Source organism: Anopheles merus, chromosome 3R (genome assembly GCF_017562075.2).
Source record: "Anopheles merus strain MAF chromosome 3R, AmerM5.1, whole genome shotgun sequence".
Classification (NCBI taxonomy): Eukaryota; Metazoa; Arthropoda; class Insecta; order Diptera; family Culicidae; genus Anopheles; species Anopheles merus.
The window spans coordinates 42,326,548-42,345,384 of record NC_054084.1 but is presented as its reverse complement, the minus strand read 5'-3'; the positions used below and the strand labels follow the sequence as shown (position 1 = coordinate 42,345,384).

The 18,837-nt window shown below is 43.5% G+C and overlaps 4 protein-coding genes across 5 annotated transcripts in view; 2 read left to right on the top strand and 2 right to left on the bottom strand.

Moving 5' to 3' along the window:
- Positions 1-16: 16 nt before the first annotated feature.
- On the bottom strand, positions 17-1,976 carry LOC121596983 (CDK5RAP3-like protein). The gene is made up of 4 exons (XM_041922422.1): positions 1,882-1,976; positions 1,621-1,795; positions 442-1,555; positions 17-361 (listed from the first exon to the last, which is right to left on the bottom strand). Exons 1-4 carry the CDS (start codon positions 1,885-1,887, stop codon positions 124-126), a joined length of 1,533 nt encoding a protein of 510 aa, XP_041778356.1. The 5' UTR covers positions 1,888-1,976; the 3' UTR covers positions 17-123.
- Positions 1,977-2,267: 291 nt separating this feature from the next.
- Positions 2,268-3,512, top strand: LOC121596985 (peptidyl-prolyl cis-trans isomerase E). Its single transcript, XM_041922423.1, has 3 exons — positions 2,268-2,998; positions 3,078-3,250; positions 3,336-3,512. Exons 1-3 carry the CDS (start codon positions 2,399-2,401, stop codon positions 3,481-3,483), a joined length of 921 nt encoding a protein of 306 aa, XP_041778357.1. The 5' UTR covers positions 2,268-2,398; the 3' UTR covers positions 3,484-3,512.
- A 47-nt stretch (positions 3,513-3,559) lies between these two features.
- LOC121596986 lies at positions 3,560-5,595 on the bottom strand. Of its 2 annotated transcripts, XR_006005351.1 has the most exons (3): positions 5,225-5,595; positions 4,719-5,163; positions 3,560-3,885 (listed from the first exon to the last, which is right to left on the bottom strand). XR_006005351.1 is itself a non-coding variant. In XM_041922424.1 (2 exons), exons 1-2 carry the CDS (start codon positions 5,383-5,385, stop codon positions 4,950-4,952), a joined length of 375 nt encoding a protein of 124 aa, XP_041778358.1. In that variant the 5' UTR covers positions 5,386-5,595; the 3' UTR covers positions 4,213-4,949. The 2 variants fall into 2 exon arrangements, 1 of the variants encoding a protein (XP_041778358.1); XM_041922424.1 differs by lacking the exon at positions 3,560-3,885 and having other exon boundaries at positions 4,213-5,163.
- A 741-nt stretch (positions 5,596-6,336) lies between these two features.
- LOC121597397 (carbohydrate sulfotransferase 1) overlaps positions 6,337-18,837 on the top strand; it is a 26,558-nt gene continuing 14,057 nt past the window's right edge. The window contains exons 1-2 of the mRNA XM_041923128.1: positions 6,337-7,545; positions 11,534-12,139. Of these exons, the coding sequence (XP_041779062.1) occupies positions 7,322-7,545; positions 11,534-12,139 (830 nt within the window). The 5' untranslated portion in view covers positions 6,337-7,321. The remainder of the gene's footprint in view (positions 7,546-11,533; positions 12,140-18,837) is intronic.

Sequence of the window (18,837 nt, the reverse complement as noted above, 5' to 3'; positions counted from 1 at the left end):
TTACACATCATTAAATGTAGGCTTTTTTGAATTCAAACGCCCTGGTCCCTTCTACATATATTAACATCTTAGTAGGCATTACAAGTCAAGCGAACAAATCAACGAAGCGCCATTGCGCCACTACTACAGATTAGTACCGTAAAGGTTGACGGGGCGGTTTTTGTACCGCTTGGAAATGTCCTTCTCTATCTGCCCTTGGAGCGTTTTCGTCTGCTCCACGATTTTTGCCTGCGTCGGTTTCAGCTCGACGCTCTGCTGCTTGAAGCTGACCGATTTTTCCCGCTTCATCAGTGCCGTCTCCTTCATCTTATCGATCGACGTTAGTTTTTGCTTCACGTTCGAGGTCAAAATGTCCACGTACCTGTGAAGAAGCAAAAGAAAATATGAATTTAATAACAATGACTTGTAGGGATGTGTTTGCCATGCATCCATTGGTCTTACACTGGGGAATGTTTGATCTGAAGCAAATGCTGCAACAGCTCGTCCGTCACACCCGCGTACACGACTTCCACCTCGGCCAGCATACTTGCCACCGTCTTTTCGTCGTGGTCCTTAAAATTGTCCATAATGGCAAACGCCAGTACCTGCGCCTTATCTGCGCTTCCCAGCTGATGGAGGCGCATTTTCAAGAACGACTGTAGCTCCAACAGATCGTTCACGAACCGGTCCCGGTACTGCTGTGCATCGAGAACGGTGAACGCTTCGTCGCCTTTGGCAACGCCACCCAGATTACCGTCCTCCTCCACGACGATACCACTCTCTTCCAGGGAAATGTTAAAATCGATCACATTGCCATCGTTCGCTCCTGCCAGGGCCGGATCGGCACCCTCATCCGCCGCTCCCCAATCAATATCGCCAACCTCCAGCTCGACCGGTGCATCGAGATCCAGCCCACTTGCATCGCCAAAATCGATCGCACCACCATCGTCGTCCCCAAAATCGATTGCACCACCATCATCTGCCGCCTCTTGCTGCTGCTCCGTGACAAACTTGACCGGCGGTTCTTCGATCGAGAGCGGTGGCTCACCGTACACAAACTCGTACACGGTAGTGTTACCCTTGGCCAGCACGTGCTTCAACAGTGTCAAGCACTCCGCATCGTTCATAAACGAGGCGTAAAGTTCGACCGTTTTCTTCAGCGGCGCTACCGAACTGGCCACCTTCGTGAGCATGCCGGGTAAGTCGTTGAACACTTTGTCCACCAGCTCCTGCCGCAGGTTTGTACCCGTAACGCCCAGCTGCTTGCACATGTTTTGATACTCCGCCATCACCACCTTTTCGGAGCGTTCCAGATCCTCCACCTTCTTGTCCGCTTCCTCGCTCAGCTGCTCCAGGTGCTTGATCTGTTTGCGTATGCCCGGGATTTCGTAGCTGATGTTGCGCACCAGTATTTGGGCCGCTTCCGCCAGGTACAGGTTATCCTTTTCGTACATCTTTACAATCTCCTGCCAGTCCTTCATGCGCTGGCTACCGTAACGGCCAAACACGTTCTTCGAGTCGGCTTCCGTGGTCTTCAGAATGTCCACGATCCGCAGACAGTGGAAATAGTTGATATCTACAATGAGCCATGGATGATGGTGAAAGCTCTGGCAAAACAAACAGGGAAATGTGAAGGCTTACGTGCACCGGACAGCAGCTGCAACAGCTCGTCGTGCTCGGGCATGTCCGTGATGGCATTGCTGATTTTGTTACGAATGTTGCGGATATGCAAGTGCCAATTTTTGTCAACGATTCGTCGGGAAATCAACCAATCCAGCAGCTTGCCAGCGGCGATGTCGATCGGAATTTCCGCTTCCTGTGGTAGATGAAGGGCAGGACCGAATAATCAACAGATTGTAAGGGTTGGACGTGTATTGAATTAAGATTTTAGGGAAAACTTACATTCATGTTGTTAGTAACAGGCCACACAGATGTTCTTTGCTGGTCGGTGAAAGGGATATGGATGCAAAAGCAAAACAAAGTTTCCACGTATTCGATTGAAGGGTGACGCAGAGCAGGTAGGACCATGTACCCCGACGTTCTCTGACCTGACAATTGAACGATGTTTAGGTGACTTTCCCTAGCACTCTTTTTCAGTTTTGTATGGTATTTAACGAATTTAAGTGATAAATGAAGCTAAAAGAGAAGAAATATACTATTTACATCTTAGAAATGGCTCTTGTGTTTCCATTTCACATTTTATAATTGAATTAAAAAGAAGAACACGTGCGCTGTATAAACCTTGGCCTTGGCATCCGTCTCACCACGCCGTAGCAAAACGTTGTTTACAATTGCCTCCAGTCTGACAACACAACCCGGCATTAGAACGTAAACAAATCCAATCGAGAAAAACAGCAGCTTTCCGCGCGTTGCAGGCGTCCGCAAAACCTTTCCAAAAGCCGTAAACACCCCAAAAACGATGACGAGCGACAAACGCACCGTGTACGTCGGGGGCCTCTCGGAGGAGGTGACAGAGAAGCTAATTACCGACGCATTCATCCCGTTCGGCGACCTGGTCGACATACAGATGCCAATCGACTACGAGTCACAGAAGCACCGTGGGTTTGCCTTCATCGAGTTTGAAAACGCGGAAGATGCGGCCGCCGCCGTCGACAACATGAACGATTCGGAGCTGTGCGGACGGACGATACGCGTCAACACGGCGAAACCGCAGCGCATCAAGGAGGGCAGCAATCGGCCGGTCTGGGCCGACGACAACTGGTTGCAGAAGCACGCCGGGGCAACGCTCAAGAACGATGGGGAGAATGGTGCCGAGCAGCCGATGGACACCGGCACGGACGAGGTGCAGCCGAAGGAACCGAAAGCGGCGGAAGAGAAGAAGCGCAACCCGCAGGTGTTCTTCGACATACGGATAGGGAACAGTGATGTCGGCCGCATCATCATGGTGCTGCGGGCAGATGTGGTGCCCAAGACGGCAGAAAACTTCCGTGCACTCTGCACCGGCGAACAGGGCTTTGGCTACAAGGGATCGACCTTTCATCGCATCATACCGGAGTTTGTGAGTGTTTTTGTGGGGTTTTTGTGCTTCATTCGGTAGATAGAATCTAACATTTCTTGCACTTCTTGCCATACTCCAGATGTGCCAAGGGGGTGATTTTACTGCAAACAACGGCTCGGGCGGAAAATCCATCTACGGTAAGAAGTTTGCGGACGAAAACTTCATCCTTAAGCATACCGGGTTCGGTGTGCTTTCGATGGCGAACTCTGGCCCAAACACGAATGGATCCCAGTTTTTCATCTGTACGGAAAAGTAAGACAAACGCATGGGGCACCGTTGGCGGAGGATATTGCTTACATTTGTATGTCCTTTGGTTTTTCCTTCCTTTAATTCACAGAACTGACTGGCTCGACGGAAAGCATGTCGTGTTTGGTAACGTTATTAGCGGCGCCGATGTGGTACGAAAAATGGAACGCTGTGGATCGAAGGGCGGACGAGTGCAGCAGAAGGTGACGATTGTCGCCTGTGGTGAAGTGAAGGGTTAATAAAAAAAAAGCAGGTGATGCGAATTGTATTCCAAGTTGAGTTCATTATGCTTCTTGCTTCGCAAGGTTGTTAGATTAGTTCTAGCCCTATTGTCTAATAGTTCGATATGATGATTACTTAGAATCAATTTACGGCGCTCCTATCTTCAACAAATGCTCCCAAATTATGCGACATACAAATGTTGTGTACAATACAGCAAACATTTGTCATTAGTGCCACTTTCACCGGTGTGTAGTGTAGCTTACGAGTCCCTTGGTATCGGTTTTTCAGCACGTTAAAAACTCGTTCTATTGTTTGTTTTCCCTTTGCATCGTTCTTATTGTGCGCAGCTTCCGTTGAGTTTGGTGCCGGTTCCCGCATCGGTTTAAAAATCCATGGTTTGGCAGGGAAAGCATAATCGCCTGTGAAATCGAAAGGGAAATGATTTAAAGCGGGGGTCTCCTAAACTACGGACCGCGGGCCGCATACGGTCCTTGAGGACCTATCATGCGGCCCGCGATGACCTGGTGTTCAGAATCAATTCCGGAGCCGAATTCGGAGCCAATTCCAGCTTCGGCCAATCGGCTTCGGAATTGAAATCGACCTGGGAATCGCAATTTGCTCCGGTAACGGAATCAGGATTGACTCCAGAAATAGAATCAGCTCCGGAATGAGAATTAGTTCTTGAATTGAAATAAGAAGTTTCAGAAGCGAAATCAATTCGGGAATCCCCATGAGAATGGATCGTTTATAAGTTTTTATTGCTGCTATCAATACTTTGCATCATTGCACCCTAACGCCTATTCCTATGGAGATGCCGAAACTGACTCCGATTTCGAAGCTAATTCTGATGCCGGAACCAATTCCGATGCCGCATCCGATTTCGGAGCAGATTCTGGAACCAATTCCGGAGCCGATTCGGGAATCGATTCCAGAAAACTTCGGAGCTAGCCGGAACCGATTCCGACGAAATCTTCATTTTTCTCATTACTAGTTTGGAGACCCCTTATTTAAACGCCTCGACAATATAATTTGCGACATCGCATAGTAACACTCATCCAACATTTTGTAATTGGTTTGACCTTGCTTATACTTTTCCTCTAAAAACTGATCAATTCCGCTCTGTACATATACAATACCGTCAATGCCGTATCTTGGATCTACGTAGCGAATTCTCGTCTTATGATCGCATGCCTTCAAAAAGGGCACAATTTATAATGTTACTTTATAATGTTAAAGTGTGGATCTTGCTTACTATCAACACGTTTAAGCAGCAATATCCTCGCCAGTGATGGAACGCAATCTTGTCGCGGGCTGGTGCTTTCATTTTAACGTGCATACCAGCCACATACATAACACGACGTCGAGAATGGCACACGTTTCGTAAAAGTATTGGCGCGCTTCCTGCTCCTCGGCCGGGTCCATCGCCAGGTTAACGAATTTACACAACGTGTCCTGCATGATTGTTAGTATTTTTTTTTAGTATTTAGTAGAAAAAAACGATGGAAAATGTTGACTGGACAACGGTGGCATTCGTGGGCATGACGTTCTCGTGGCTTCCCTCTGCCAAGAACCTCAACGTAGCGGCCAACATTTCCTTCACCGCCAGTCCTTTTGCCACGATTGGACCAAACTTGGGTTCGATTTCAGTAAATATTTGTAGGAATATTTCCTTAGAAACGTAGTAATTGTTAACGAATCTGCAAAGCAACGTGATCGCAAGTTAAATAGTGGTTATGGTAAAGGGCCTTTTGGACTTACTTCTTGTCGGAAAGATCTAATGGATAAAACCTATTCCGCTGCATTCGAGATTGAGCTACGAGATGATAAACGTCTTCGCTATTGCTGCCGCATTCGTCATCGCTGCAGTTGTTTGCAAATAAAAACGGCAATGTGAGCAACATCCTTCTTTCAGTACCCATAAGCCGCAGAAGCTGGGTCGCCGTTGAGTTGATCACAACAAGACGAATCACCTTGGTTGATAAAATGACTAATTTGTGCGCTTGTGTGCATTTAGTTGATGGCAAAAGAAAGATTTCTAAAATTCGAATAAATTTAAACAGTTGACAAGCATTTCCAGTTTACAGTCGGTATAAGTTGTTTCAGTACACCATACGAAAGAGTAAATGGCAAGGTCCGACCAAAAGGGAATTAATTTTGCATTTGACAATAGATTTGTCAAATCAGTAAAAATTGCTCAAAGACTTGTAAAATTAAGAAAACCGCCTATCTCCAAGTCCGCAAGTCCCGGGGACTACCTGTATAACGAAAAATTCAAGTAGACATTTTATCATAATGTTTAACTTTTTCTACTATGATTACTAGAAAACTTAATACAGGCGGTCCCCGAGATACACGGTTAATGGGGACCAAAAACGGCCGCAAATTACCGCGTAACTCGAATTTCCGCGTAAGTCGAATCTCGTGATTTCCAGCTAAAATATCACTAATTTTCGTGTAATTTTGCAAGTAGGAGGCAGTTTTAGTCACTTTATGAATTATTTGATATTGTTCTGACTGAATATAACAGTTTTAAACAATTTGAAATTGTTTTTAACATTCGATCAAAACGGAAATTATTTGGCAATTTACAATTGATGTGTCAAATCAGTACAATTTGCTCAAAGAACTGTCAAATTTAGAAAACCGCGTATCTCCGAATCCGCGTGTAAGAGGTACCGTGTATCTCGGGGACCGCCTGTAATGTAATAAAAAAAAGCTTTTAAGTGCTAATAAAATGATGTAAATTATTTTCCGAACTTTGCGTGTATGCCTCCACTGAATCCGCAACTCCCGCATGACGTTCGATTGCAACTGTCATTCACGAACCCTAGCTGATCCGACCTGAACACCCGAAACGTCACACCACCACCCAACGTCAACGAAGCAAAAAGATGTATCCCGCAAAGCAGCTCGCTCATTATTGTAATGAATTTCGTGCATGAAACGTAGCTCTCCGATGGAATGCTGAAAATTCGCGCCGTGGTTCCAGTTCCTTTCCCTATCCCTTCGATTGGTTGTGGTGGTTCGAATCCCTAAATACGGAAGGATACGCAATCAGTTCGAGTCTAGTTGTGCTAGTGAGTGATTGTGCATTGTGCTGAGAAGGAGGGTTGTTGTTGTTTACAAAGTGCAACGTTTCTGATTGTGAATACACGTTCACGTACGTTTTAATTGCGGATAAGGGAAGAAAGAAAAAAAACACCCTTACCGATGTGTGTAATTGCTGAAAAATGAAATTCGCAGTGTCTCTGGTGTAGAAGCAAAAGAAGGGCATGTGTGGATGTTGGTAGTGCCATTAAATTAATGTTTCAGTGCGAGGGGGTCCTCCTGTGCTAACAGTTTTGTGTGCTGCCGTCTAGTGTTGTGGGCCACAGGGCGGAAGGGTGTTGTCCGTTCTTCTCTATCTCCTCTACCGTGTATGCGAGTGATGGTGCTGCAGTGAAGAAGAGCGTGTTAGCAGGGGGGAAATATCATGCTGGTTCAGAAAGAAAGCTACAGAAACGGGGTCATACTGCACAGCGACTTCCACAACACCGACCACATCAGTGCCGTACGGAAACTGTGAAAAGCGGGTCATCCTAAAAAACGGATAGTGTGTATGTGTGCGTGTGTGTGAAAGAGAAAGAGATCATCGGAAAGGTGATCCTATTCCTCTTTTGGTTGCATTATTTGTCTGAGAAAAAAAAACGCATCCAAAGCATAGTTAAGTGCATCTTTAGAACACATCGTACCCCAAAACAGGCTGGCCGTTTGTGTTGCAGCTGTAACTTATGACTGCTCATACGTATCGTGCGTGAGTGCAGCTCGATGCCGCTGGCCCCCTCATCGTAGGAGCCGTTTGGTGGGCACAAACACATGGAGAAAGTTGCTGGCACGGTCGGTCACACAAGCAACAACGCCGTGCGAGAAAGGATGTCGCGTCGTAAGAACCTTGCCGGTCTGGTTGCGGCCACCGTCGTCTGCATAGTGCTGCTGTACGCCAGCCAGCGGTACACATCGAACAGCTACGGCACGGAGTACTTCCGACCACGGGAACGTCCGGCCAATCTGCGGATGCTCAACTCTCACAAGTACTACGGGTAAGCAAATGCCGATTTCCTCCCAGTATGGACGGTTGATACGTATCCCTCACATTCATCTCGGCCACATCTACCTGGTAGGGAGTCGCCCCAAAGCGTATGGCCCAAAAAAGTGAAAGCAAGTCACAACTTCCCGGCATACATACATGTTTAAATTTTTTGCAAACTAGCTTCGGGCAAGAATTCCAATGCCGACGCTGGAATGGGCCATCATCACAAAACGGGGCAATGAAAAGGAAGAATTTGCATGCCGCGGCAATTCCCGTACCCTTACGGGGCATTGTTTCATCTTACGAGGCAGAACATCTTTGAGCTTCCACGATGGAAAGCTTTGAAATTCTTGCAAATTGTTCATATTGTTCAAGAAATTCCATAGCAACCGCACCTTGACGACAAGGGTTTTATTAAAAATGCTGTGCAACCGGCATTGGAAGAATTTAGCCATTTTGTGCTGCCGCCTTTGCTTACGTACATGAGGTGTATTCTTATTCACCTTTATCGGCTTCCATGCGCTTTAGTTTGTAAGAACATGTTTATTTTGGCATTTTAAATTAAAACTATTTTTTGATACTTTACCTGCTTTCATTGTTTAAACATCTTTTATGTGACGAATGATTCCATAAATCGATTTTTTTTTCAATATTTGTCGAAGGACTAGTTAATTTGATCAAAGCCAGATTACAGGGCAACGCAATTAATTTAAAAAGATCCACTTTACTGTAAAAAGTGCACTGAAAACAATAGTTTCCAAATTCAAATAAAATTAAGTACTTATGACGACCTCTTAAGGGATCTAAAACCAAAATCCAACCTATACTGGTCCTAACACCATTATATCACCTTTTCTGGTTCAAGAACTGCACATGACCGAATACCGGTCCTGCACCTGGTTACTGGACCTATGCCTGTCCAAATATCGATACTGAACCCAAACCTAGAAATTCTAGAAACAATACTGGTCATACAGCTCCAGGAACTGATCACGAACCCATACCGGTACTAGAACCTATCATGAACCCATACCGGTACTGGAACTGATACTAAACCCATACCAGCCCTATAACCTCACATGAACCCATACTGGTCCTGGAACCTATCGTCAGCTCATACTGCTTCCAGGAACTATCATGAACCCATATTTTTTGTTGAAGGATTTTCTATTGAATATTTTTCAAAAAAATGCGATGTTCGCATACGAATTTTCTATCAAACAGGATAAAAGTGACTTTTGAATTAATATTAGAGATATGATGGAAGACCGAAATCAATGTTTGTGGTTCCTTTTTTTCTGAAGTTGTTAAGCTGTATTACAGAACAACATGCCCGTCGCGGGTTCTATTCTGGTATGAACAGAGTCGAGACGAAATGCAGAAAACTTTTTAGGCTTTACATATTGTTAGAGGCGGTCTCGTGGTACAGTCTTCAACTTCCGTGACTTAACTACATATGGCCGTCGTGGGTACAAGCCTCACGTAGACCGTCTCCCCGTACAAAGGACTTGACTATCCGGGACTATGCGTGGTACTGAATAAAGGCTCGAAAGTCTGTATAGGACAGGTATGTTCATGTAGGATGCATTACGCCAAATAGAAGAAAAAGAAGATATTATTCATAACTTGCCCATAATATCGATGGTATAGATTGTCCCTTAATCGGTTGGCGTCATAAATCCCTTCAACAAAGAAGATCAATTTAGTAATTCTAAAGCATTTCACTGGCTGGCTTATTGTTGAGAACACATGTGTTAGTACATATGTATCCTTTTATATTGTATATATATTTACTCAATTGCTTAATCATGTGTTGCCAAATATTGATGTTTCTTCGCTGTTTCTATCTTCACGTTACGGGCTACCTTCTGGACAGGTTGTTCTGACAAGCTTGTTCCAAGCTTTTCCTGTGGACACACTTGCGCAGCAAAGGCGAGATTTGTTTTTGTGTTCAACTGCTAACACACTGGGCACGGCAACAGAACGATCTACCTAGATAGTTGTGTTATTACTAAATGTTGGACTTAATATAGACACAAAAGAGCAGTGTTAAGAGGTAGCTTATAAGTGAAAATTCTCTTTTTTTTAGCTATAATTATTATGCCTACATGCTTACAAAAGATAACTAACTGAATTACTCAATCCTTAATGAAATCCAATACTTTATTGTTCTAAATGTTTTTGAGAGAATATAGAGATAGTATACAAAAAAACATACCTATTCTTATCTCTAACTAGCCGACTTCCTTCGCTATGTGGTATAGATATGGGTCAATCAATAAAATCATGGTAAGCCCCAGTCAACGGAAATGGTCAGTGCAGGTTCTGATGTCAATTTTGTGAGAAAAATAGGGCAACTCCGAATAATTGGAGAAACAACTGAAAAAAAAAACTACTGAATTATTAATTGTTAATTTGCTGCAATGCTACCTTTCTTAATACAGGGTTTTCCAAGTCACTTTCAAATGTGCACATCATTACAGGGATTTCCAAGTCAGTTTCAAATGAAAACGTTGTTATTCACCGCATGCAAGATGTTAATCCACATAAATCTGATATTTCGTTTCCATCATCATGCTTAATTTCTTCAGCATGATTTTCAACACGTTTCAAGCTGGATTGAGCTTGACAGTTCTTTGTGATGTGTTGAAAATCATGTGTAAAAACTGAAGTTCTGAACTGAACTGAAAACTGAGGTGGTGCTTACAGGGTTTTTCAAGTCAGTTTCGAATGTGCATATAGTTATTCACCGCATCCAAGATGTTTTTCAACTGCTGTCAAATGGAGTATTTGCATCATAGTAAAATTTCAGTTCTTAAACATGATTTTCAACACACCACAAAGAACTGTCAAACTCAATCCAGTGTTGAAAATCACGCTGAAGAGATAAAAAAGTATCGTGATGAAAATGAAAAATCAGATTAATGTGGATTAACATCTTGCACGCGGTGAATAACAACGTTTACATTCAAAACTGACTTAGAAACCCCTGTAAGTATGTAATGCATTTTATATCAAAATAAAGTAATACATTTGGTAAAAGTTTTATTCCTTGAAGAAAAATGGGTCCCTTTTTTCTCATACCTAAAGCCAAAGCCAAGCAAAAGTGAAAGGATTGTTATCGTCAACCAAACTGTACTACCAAATTCTGGTTCCTTTCCCACGGATTTTACACAACGACGCTTTCTTAAAATCCTTTCGAAATACCTGGAGCTCCAGTTTGTTACATAATGGAAGCCCTTTTTTAATTATTTTTAATTCCGTACGCTTTTGTAAAGTACTATACAATAATCTACAAAGACACACATACACACAGACACACCTATACGCACGTCTACAGTTTGGGAGGAATAGGGTACCAATTTCGCAACTAGAGTTCGTTGACAATGCAGGCCCATTCCCGTGGCCGAGCCGCACCGCCTCGCTTGTGCACTGTGAAAAGTGCACTGTCGTGAATGCATGTAAACATTTACCTTTTCTTCGCGCGTTCATTTACGCGCCACCAAAGAGGGCCCGGCCGACGCGGCGTCACTTCTATTGTCCAAAAGAAAAACAATGGTGCAAAAATTATACCTCCCGCTGCAACATAGAGCCAGTCCCACCCGGTCGGGAACATAACTCGCCCACTCACACACCAGCAGCGTCCATTGGCCTTTCCCCGCCTTACAGCAGTGCACGGGCACACGATAGCAGTGGAGCCAGTGGCTGGCGCAAGACCAGATTGCTGCGTGGGATCGTTTGCGCTAATGTTAAGCGAACTGAAGTCGGGTGCGCGCCGACGTGACGGTAGCGAATTGTTTCACTTACTTTGTCTCGCGTCTTCCCTGGGCAGTTGTAAGACCGGTGCCCCGTGTTTGGAAGTGAAATGATTTGCTTTCCTTCGATGGGACCAAACGTGCTAAAATTATTATTCATTGTGGTGCTTTAGCCTGCTGCCCGACCCTTTACTAACTGCTTCTTTCTTTCTTTCTTTCTTTCTGTTCGGCTTCTATTTGTAGGTCACGAACGTACGGTGGAGCGGCGGGTGGAGGGGGAGCAGGCACCGCATACGACACCTACCCGCCGATGTCGACGGCCCACAACTCCACCATCAGCATCGAGGACGTGCTAAACTATCAGCGGGCCCTAATATCGGCCGAATGTACCGACAGTTCCTACGGCGAACGGAAGCTGCCGGACGGGCTAACGCCCGAAACGGGCGGCAAACCGACCCGCAGCCTCATCATCACCACCTGGCGGTCCGGGTCAACCTTCCTGGGCGACATCCTGAACGCACTGCCCGGCAACTACTACCACTACGAGCCGCTGCTCGACTTTGACATCGTGCAGATACGCGGCCCACCGAACGACAGTGTCGCGCTGCACAATCTGCGCCATCTGCTGCACTGCGACTACAGCGAGATGGAGAACTACCTCGAGTTTGGCCGCACGCACAACTATCTGTTCAGCCACAACACCCGGCTGTGGCAGCAGTGCGTGCGATTTCCCCAGTTTTGCTACGAGCCGCGGTTTCTCGGCCCGTTCTGTCGGCTGTTTCCCCGCCAGAGCATGAAGGTGGTCCGGTTGCGGGCGGCCCTCGTTACGCCACTGCTAGAAGATGAAAGGTACGTGTTGGTGGGGGATGAGATGGAATGGGATTGCGATATTTATGCGCGAGGGCAGTTTCCGCTCTTGCCCCCTCTAATAGAACTCCAATCTGCATTTTTGGCAAAATTTTCACATTGTTTTTTTTAATCACTCTGGCAGTTTCATTCTACACTGATATGTAAGTTCTCTCTCTCTCTCTCTCTCTCTCTCTCTCTATATATATATATATATATATATATATATATATATATATATATATATATATATATATATATATATATATATATATATATATATATATATATATATATATATATATTATGATAAAAGTAGAAAGAAAGGAGAAGGAAAGAAGCAAAAAATGCAATATTGCAGCCGTTGTGTTGGCTTGTGAGCCGGTAGTGCAAATTGTAAAAATATTCAATTCACGCTTTCGCCGACCTTCTGCAATGCGAGGAAATGGAACATTTCTTTTTTGGGGGCGAAACTGTGCGAACACAAAAAAGCTTTAGCCCAATACCGTGCCACAGCTCTGTTCGTTTTCATCGAGTTTCAAGCCGTGCACTACATTGGCACCGACAAATGGCACATTTTCCGTTGCGTTCAAGTTTTATGGTCATGTGGTTCCGTTTCGATTTTATTGTTAGAGGCAATTTGAAACAACACCGCGCTGCTATTGGGAAAAAGAATTTGAAAAAAACCTGCTGAAACATTATGCATCACGCGTAAACACCAACCTCCTAGGTAAACCGGTTTATGTTGAAGAGAAAAAAAAAAGAAAGAGAGAGGGGTTTTGTCATTATCATTCGAAAGGGACTTGCAAAATGGGCAAAACACCGGGTCCTAGACACTCTCTCGCTTTCGTTCGACGGTGTCACGGTGTTTTGCAGACACTGATTGGCCGTATTTATCGGGTGGCTTTGAATAACATTATCAATACACCGTCCGTTGTGTGCGTGCAAAGTGAGAGGAAAGTTTGGTTTTGTGCTATACGATCACTAAAGTAGTGCCGATAGAATGTATCCTTGTCGGCGTGGCTGCCTTTTAAATGAGACGTCTATTTTAACGCCGTTTTATAATTTGTTATAATATTCCAAATTTATGATACTTGTCTCTTTATTTTCAGCTAATTTAATTGATACGTAATATAATGCCATTTGAAATTTTTGAATTGAATTGTTTAAAAATCGTGAAGAATTGATTGGACATTTCTCATTGTTTGACATTTGTTTGCCAGTGACGTACGTTGGTCGCTTGGTTGGAGGTCTTTATGTTACTTTCCCAATGTTGTGATAAATACTAATGTAGCGTCTTTTGTATTCCTTCATCATTCAAAAATGCAATGCCATGGGAATGCGCAACCCGGCGTCGACCAATCGCCAGTTGCCGGTGCGGCTACTGACCGCCGGTGAGTTTTCTTCCCCCCCTCCACTGTTACTCGATCTGCTTTCAACCACGGCTATAGGCCACGGTTCGTTTCGCAACAGCACCGTTAAAGTGAGCGAGCCAACGTGGTAACGGTTCTGGCTCTGGGTAAACCTGTTGGAGAAATTTAATCCTGACCCAACTATCATTTCCGCTCGCGTGTGTTCGTTTGTCGTTGGGTGTGGATATGTGTGTGTCCGCCATCCATCGTACCGCTTAGTAGGATAGGCTATGATTTTCCCCGCAGTGATTGACGCCAAGCAGCGAAAAGGGGTAAGAATACTTTTAAAAAAGACGTGGAAAGTAATGCATTTTACATGCATCGGAAAATGCGCAACTGCTTGCGACGGGGTACTGTCTCTACCGAGCCCGAGGGACTATTTGCTTGGGTACGGTTGTTATGAGGAATGGGGGAATGGTTCTAGAACTTTTGTGTTATGGTTGCCGAATTGCGATACAGTAACAGCTATGTTTTATTTGCAACATTGTTTCAATTTTACCCAATTTGTTGCAATCAAATCGTGTATATGCAAAGAATGACTAAATAAACGATCATAAATACTGATCCTAGTGCTGATGATGATTATTATTATTATAAGCATTTATTTGTTACTCATTCAAAACCTAGTTTTGAATCTACATCATTTAGCTAAATGTGTTTATTTGAATGTGATGTTGAAAATATTGTATGAAGGAGATTCCTATGTCAAAACGATCATATGCTTCATTACATACATCATGTTGTTGGGGCGGTCTGTACAGTCAGAACCGGTCCAACGGCGATGTTTACCGCAGGCAGCGGTCGAGAGCGTCGATATTACTCAGTAGTAAGCCTATCACAAATAGCTGTTGCACAGTATCCTAGTCTAATGTGGGGCAGTTGCAGGAATTTCAAGAAGCAAAAGCCACGTTTCGTATTATTTAAACTGACAAATGTACACGAATACCGGGCTGGGGGCATGATCGCGATCATACAAATACAGTGTTTTGATGCAGTGCATTTTCTTTGGCGCAACACAACCGTTGTCGGCCAAGGACGGCCTGTATCAATAGTGGGCTTTGCTATCAATGAATAATAGATGATCCACTACCTACGTATGGCACGGTCCGTAAGGGACTTGAACACATGACGGACATGTTGTTAAGCCCTTAGCATCGAGTAATAATCTCCTCCGTTTGCTGGTCAAAGCACAAATTCGCATTCAATTGTATTGGAAGGTTGACTTCCATTTTGGGCACATTATTTTTAATCTTTCATAAGTGGTGGCAGGTACATTTTAAGTGTTGGTAAGCATTTTATTGCGTCCATTCCAATGTACACCCCGAACTGTTGAAAACGATTTTTTTCGTTTATTTTAATATGATAAAGATCATCCGAGTACACCCGGGATAAGGTGCCCTTCCATGGCTCAGAGAAGGAAATGTCTCCCTGCCAATATGGATTGTAGCGCCATGAATTACATTTGTATTTTCTACTCTTAAGCAATACGGCCTTTTTGGACCGTTACTCCTGAATAAAAAAAAAAAAAAAAAAAAAAAAAAAAAAAAAATATGATAAAGATCGAATCTTCACTGCAAGAACAGAATTTTCTACATGCTTGCACTACCCTTGGGTCAACGAATTAATTAGAGAAAAGGAACTGTTGCAGAAAAAGAGTATTGTTGAGTGATCAGGAAAGTATGTTGTCGCTCATCACTTCTAGATATTATGAACCTGGACCGGAGCTGTAAGGGCATCGCTTTAGTCGGTGTTTGTTGTAAGCTTTGACTTGTTGTTGACTTTCGGTCAAAATCTCTGTACATTGTGTGTTTGTTTTTTTGCTAACAAAATCTTCATCGATGTACTTCTTATGTGTTTGTGTATGTTTGTTTCATTCGACGTTGCCAGCTCTTCCTATCAAGCAATTAGAGGTTAAATGTTGATGAACCTCAAGGCAAGAGAAATTTACCATTTGAAGGAGCAAATCGACTATTGCTGGTATAAGATTAGATGATGGTTACTGTTGCGTTTCTAACCCACCGACCGTGTTCACTTGTACACTTGAAAAACGAATATTCAACAACCGTTTCGTACACGTTTGTTTGGCAGACACATCATAGTCAGTCAACGATCGCGGCTGCAGCATTGTTGGCATTGACTTCGGTGTCATGATTACACGAACGTTGGGCTGTTGGGCAAACCATCGTCCAAAAACCGGTTAGCAGTGTTTCCTTCATCTGCCAACATGAGTGGCTGGTGAGCCGCAAAACCATCGAAAACAACACACCACACCATGTAGTGTGTGTGCCCTGCTTGGTGCCCATCGAAGATTTGAGCATAAGTTTTGCTTGCGTGTAGAGATGACTAGAGACCGTGCAGTAGTAGTAGCAGCAGCAGCAGCAGCAGCACCAGCACAAGTCGCGTGTATATCAGTCTCATCACTTTGCCCTGACCGGAGGGCAGTGCTGACGCAGAGAACCGCATTCGTCGGCAGTTTTGTGAGGAATGTGCAACGGTGTGACGTAGTAGCAACGAGCGAATCGTTTTGCTTTTTGTAACGCACACAACACTGTGAGTTAATCGTGCTCGGCAGTACGGGCGGCTCGTAGCTACGAATGAGATCACCAACCTTCCTATCTCATCCCATCCCCTAATGGTCGGAGGGGGTTATGATCTTGCGCCCACCAGGAATCTTCATCGCAACATCTCATCCCTGTGATGTGGCGAGCGCGCGCGCGTGTGTCAATGCGACTGTGTAGGAGCTGTTTCTGGTGTGCGCCGTGCCAAAACCTACGCTGTGCGGCACTGGCATATATGGGTGATGAAGCTGACGTTGGCATCACAGAACACACATTCTTGACGCCGCAATCGTTCCCGATCTGCTTTCCGAGATCACTTGCCTAGATAGGGCTCATTTGGTGGGTGCGGTTTATATTTTTGTTGCAAGTACGGCCACAGTACAACGATGCTGTCGGAACCCTCGCCTGTAATTAAGCTTGAAGACTGATTAATATTGAACGGTTGGAATGGGATAAGTAGCCCAACGCGAGGAGGGCACCGTTCGTTTTGTTGTGCGAATGTTTTGCACTGTACACATCGCACCGCAACGGTGGAATGTACCGGTTCGCCTTGATAGGACAAACCGACAAAAAAAAAACCACACCTGAAGATATCATTGTTTGCCGATAATGATCTACTCCAAAGCGTAGGTACTTTACACGAACCTAACGGGTCTGATGATTCGTTTATTTGACCGTAACGGTTAACAGATGTCGAAAACGGTATAGGAGTAACAATTAGTTCTCAGTTCTCTTAGCAACAATTTCTTCTCACTTCAGCGCTTGCATTCATTAGAACAAGGTATAGCAATTTTTCTGCTACGGGATTTAGTTAGGCTACCTTAAACAGCTTTCACTATAAAAAAGCGCTTTTTAGCTGGTGATCTGTTTGTAGTGATCAGTAACTGCCTTTCGACAAACAGAAGAGAAATGGTTCGTTTTTTTACGGTTTTAATTTCATGCTCTCAATAGGAGGAAGTTTTAATTAAAAGAGATTGTCTAGCTTTTGCTGAATGTGGAGGATATGAAAAAAAAATTGTGGGACGTTTTTTTTAGAATAAGTGCAGTTTGTAACAGCATTGGTGTTGAAGGCCAAAGGTCAGCAGAGTTCGGCTCGATACATTGTTTAAACTGGTTCAAAATAGTTTCAAAATTTTATTACTTGATTATTAGGTGAATTATGAAAGAGATTTTTACAGAAATCAAGTATGTCGGCTACAGATTTGTTTTGTATTGTTAATGAAAAAGATACACATATTTTAGATAGAAAGTGGAATAGTGTCCCGGCGGTCATTTCGACAGATGGTTCGGCGCCTACAGAGCCGGATAGAACCGATTCCCAACCAGACTGTTCCCCCGTAACAAAGACTGTGACTGTCTCCGACTGCATGGGATACAAATGAGCATGTATCATTTAGCACAGTCACCTAGTTCGATACGCTAAAAAAAATAGTACTATCGATGTGCACTATCAAAACTTACTTTATAATTTTGTTATGATATTTTGGTAATATAATTAGAAGAAAAAAATTATTCCTTACGGGGCTTAAATTAGCTAGGTTTTACGAAATATAATAAACAACATGTAAGATTGTAACATATTCCTTCCTTGTAATAATTAAAAACAAAAAGCAACGAACAGCCGCCTTTCAGCAATTCCAATTTTATTTATTTTTTGTTGGGGATTTTAAACTCGTTGAAATAAATCAACTTCCATTCCTCCTTTACCAAGTTTAAACAAAGTATTAGGTAAGCTATTTAAAAAAACTGTCTCGCACAATCTTTAATCCGGCTCTGTTCTTAAAAGGTGTGTACATTCACTTGCGCAAGTGCAAGTATGCGCAACATCTTCTCTACAACAGGAGACATATATGACATTGACTTGGGTTCTAACCGTGACTCCATCGTATTGTGATCGATATGTATCGTCCTACCTACCATTAAATTAGAACCGAGACTATTCTCCGGGATCTTTCTTATCCATTGAATGTTACAAATAAAAACATATTTTAATAATCACCATACAATAATTTATTTGGGAATGTAATCCTCTATTAATCAGTCAAACAAGTAGAAAATGCACACTAACATGTCGTTTCAAATAATTCATTTTCAGGATGCATAATTACCTCTGACAAGAATCATGGTATTTGTAGCACAATACTTTGAAAGGACATAGTCTAGCACAGTTAGACAAAGCCAAAATGTGTCTGTTGTGTTCTTTTCATATAAGTCAAAACATTTTGGGCAGCCGAATGTAGCAAACTCCACGTCCTTGAACTTATGGCTTAGTTTGTCAAAGTTGTGTGTATTGATTAAACATTGCTTACCCTTGCACAAGAAAGGAAAAGTACTAAAGAAACAGCATGTACGACAGCAAACAATGATTCCATAAAGAATTGTTTTTAGTCCCGTTTTTGGATGACATATTTTCGTACCTATAAGTAGATTTTGTACTCACCCCTTTTGAAAAGAATCCATTCGTTTGTTTAGGCTTCACTATCTACTCAAAATAGCTGTGTTGTCTAATTATACAGCTTCCTCAATATAACCACAGCTCTGAAAGCACGCACAGGTGGTAGGCACTTATCAATCGAGCACAAATAAATGCAACAAAAAAAACTCCGACCCACCGGAAAGACCTACATTAGTGCTGCTGAACAAACGAATCTCTACACCGTCGCCTAGCCCTAAAATTAGGCTTCCAAAACAATGAACGCCCCTTCCACACGGTGTTGGATGGCTTCGGAAA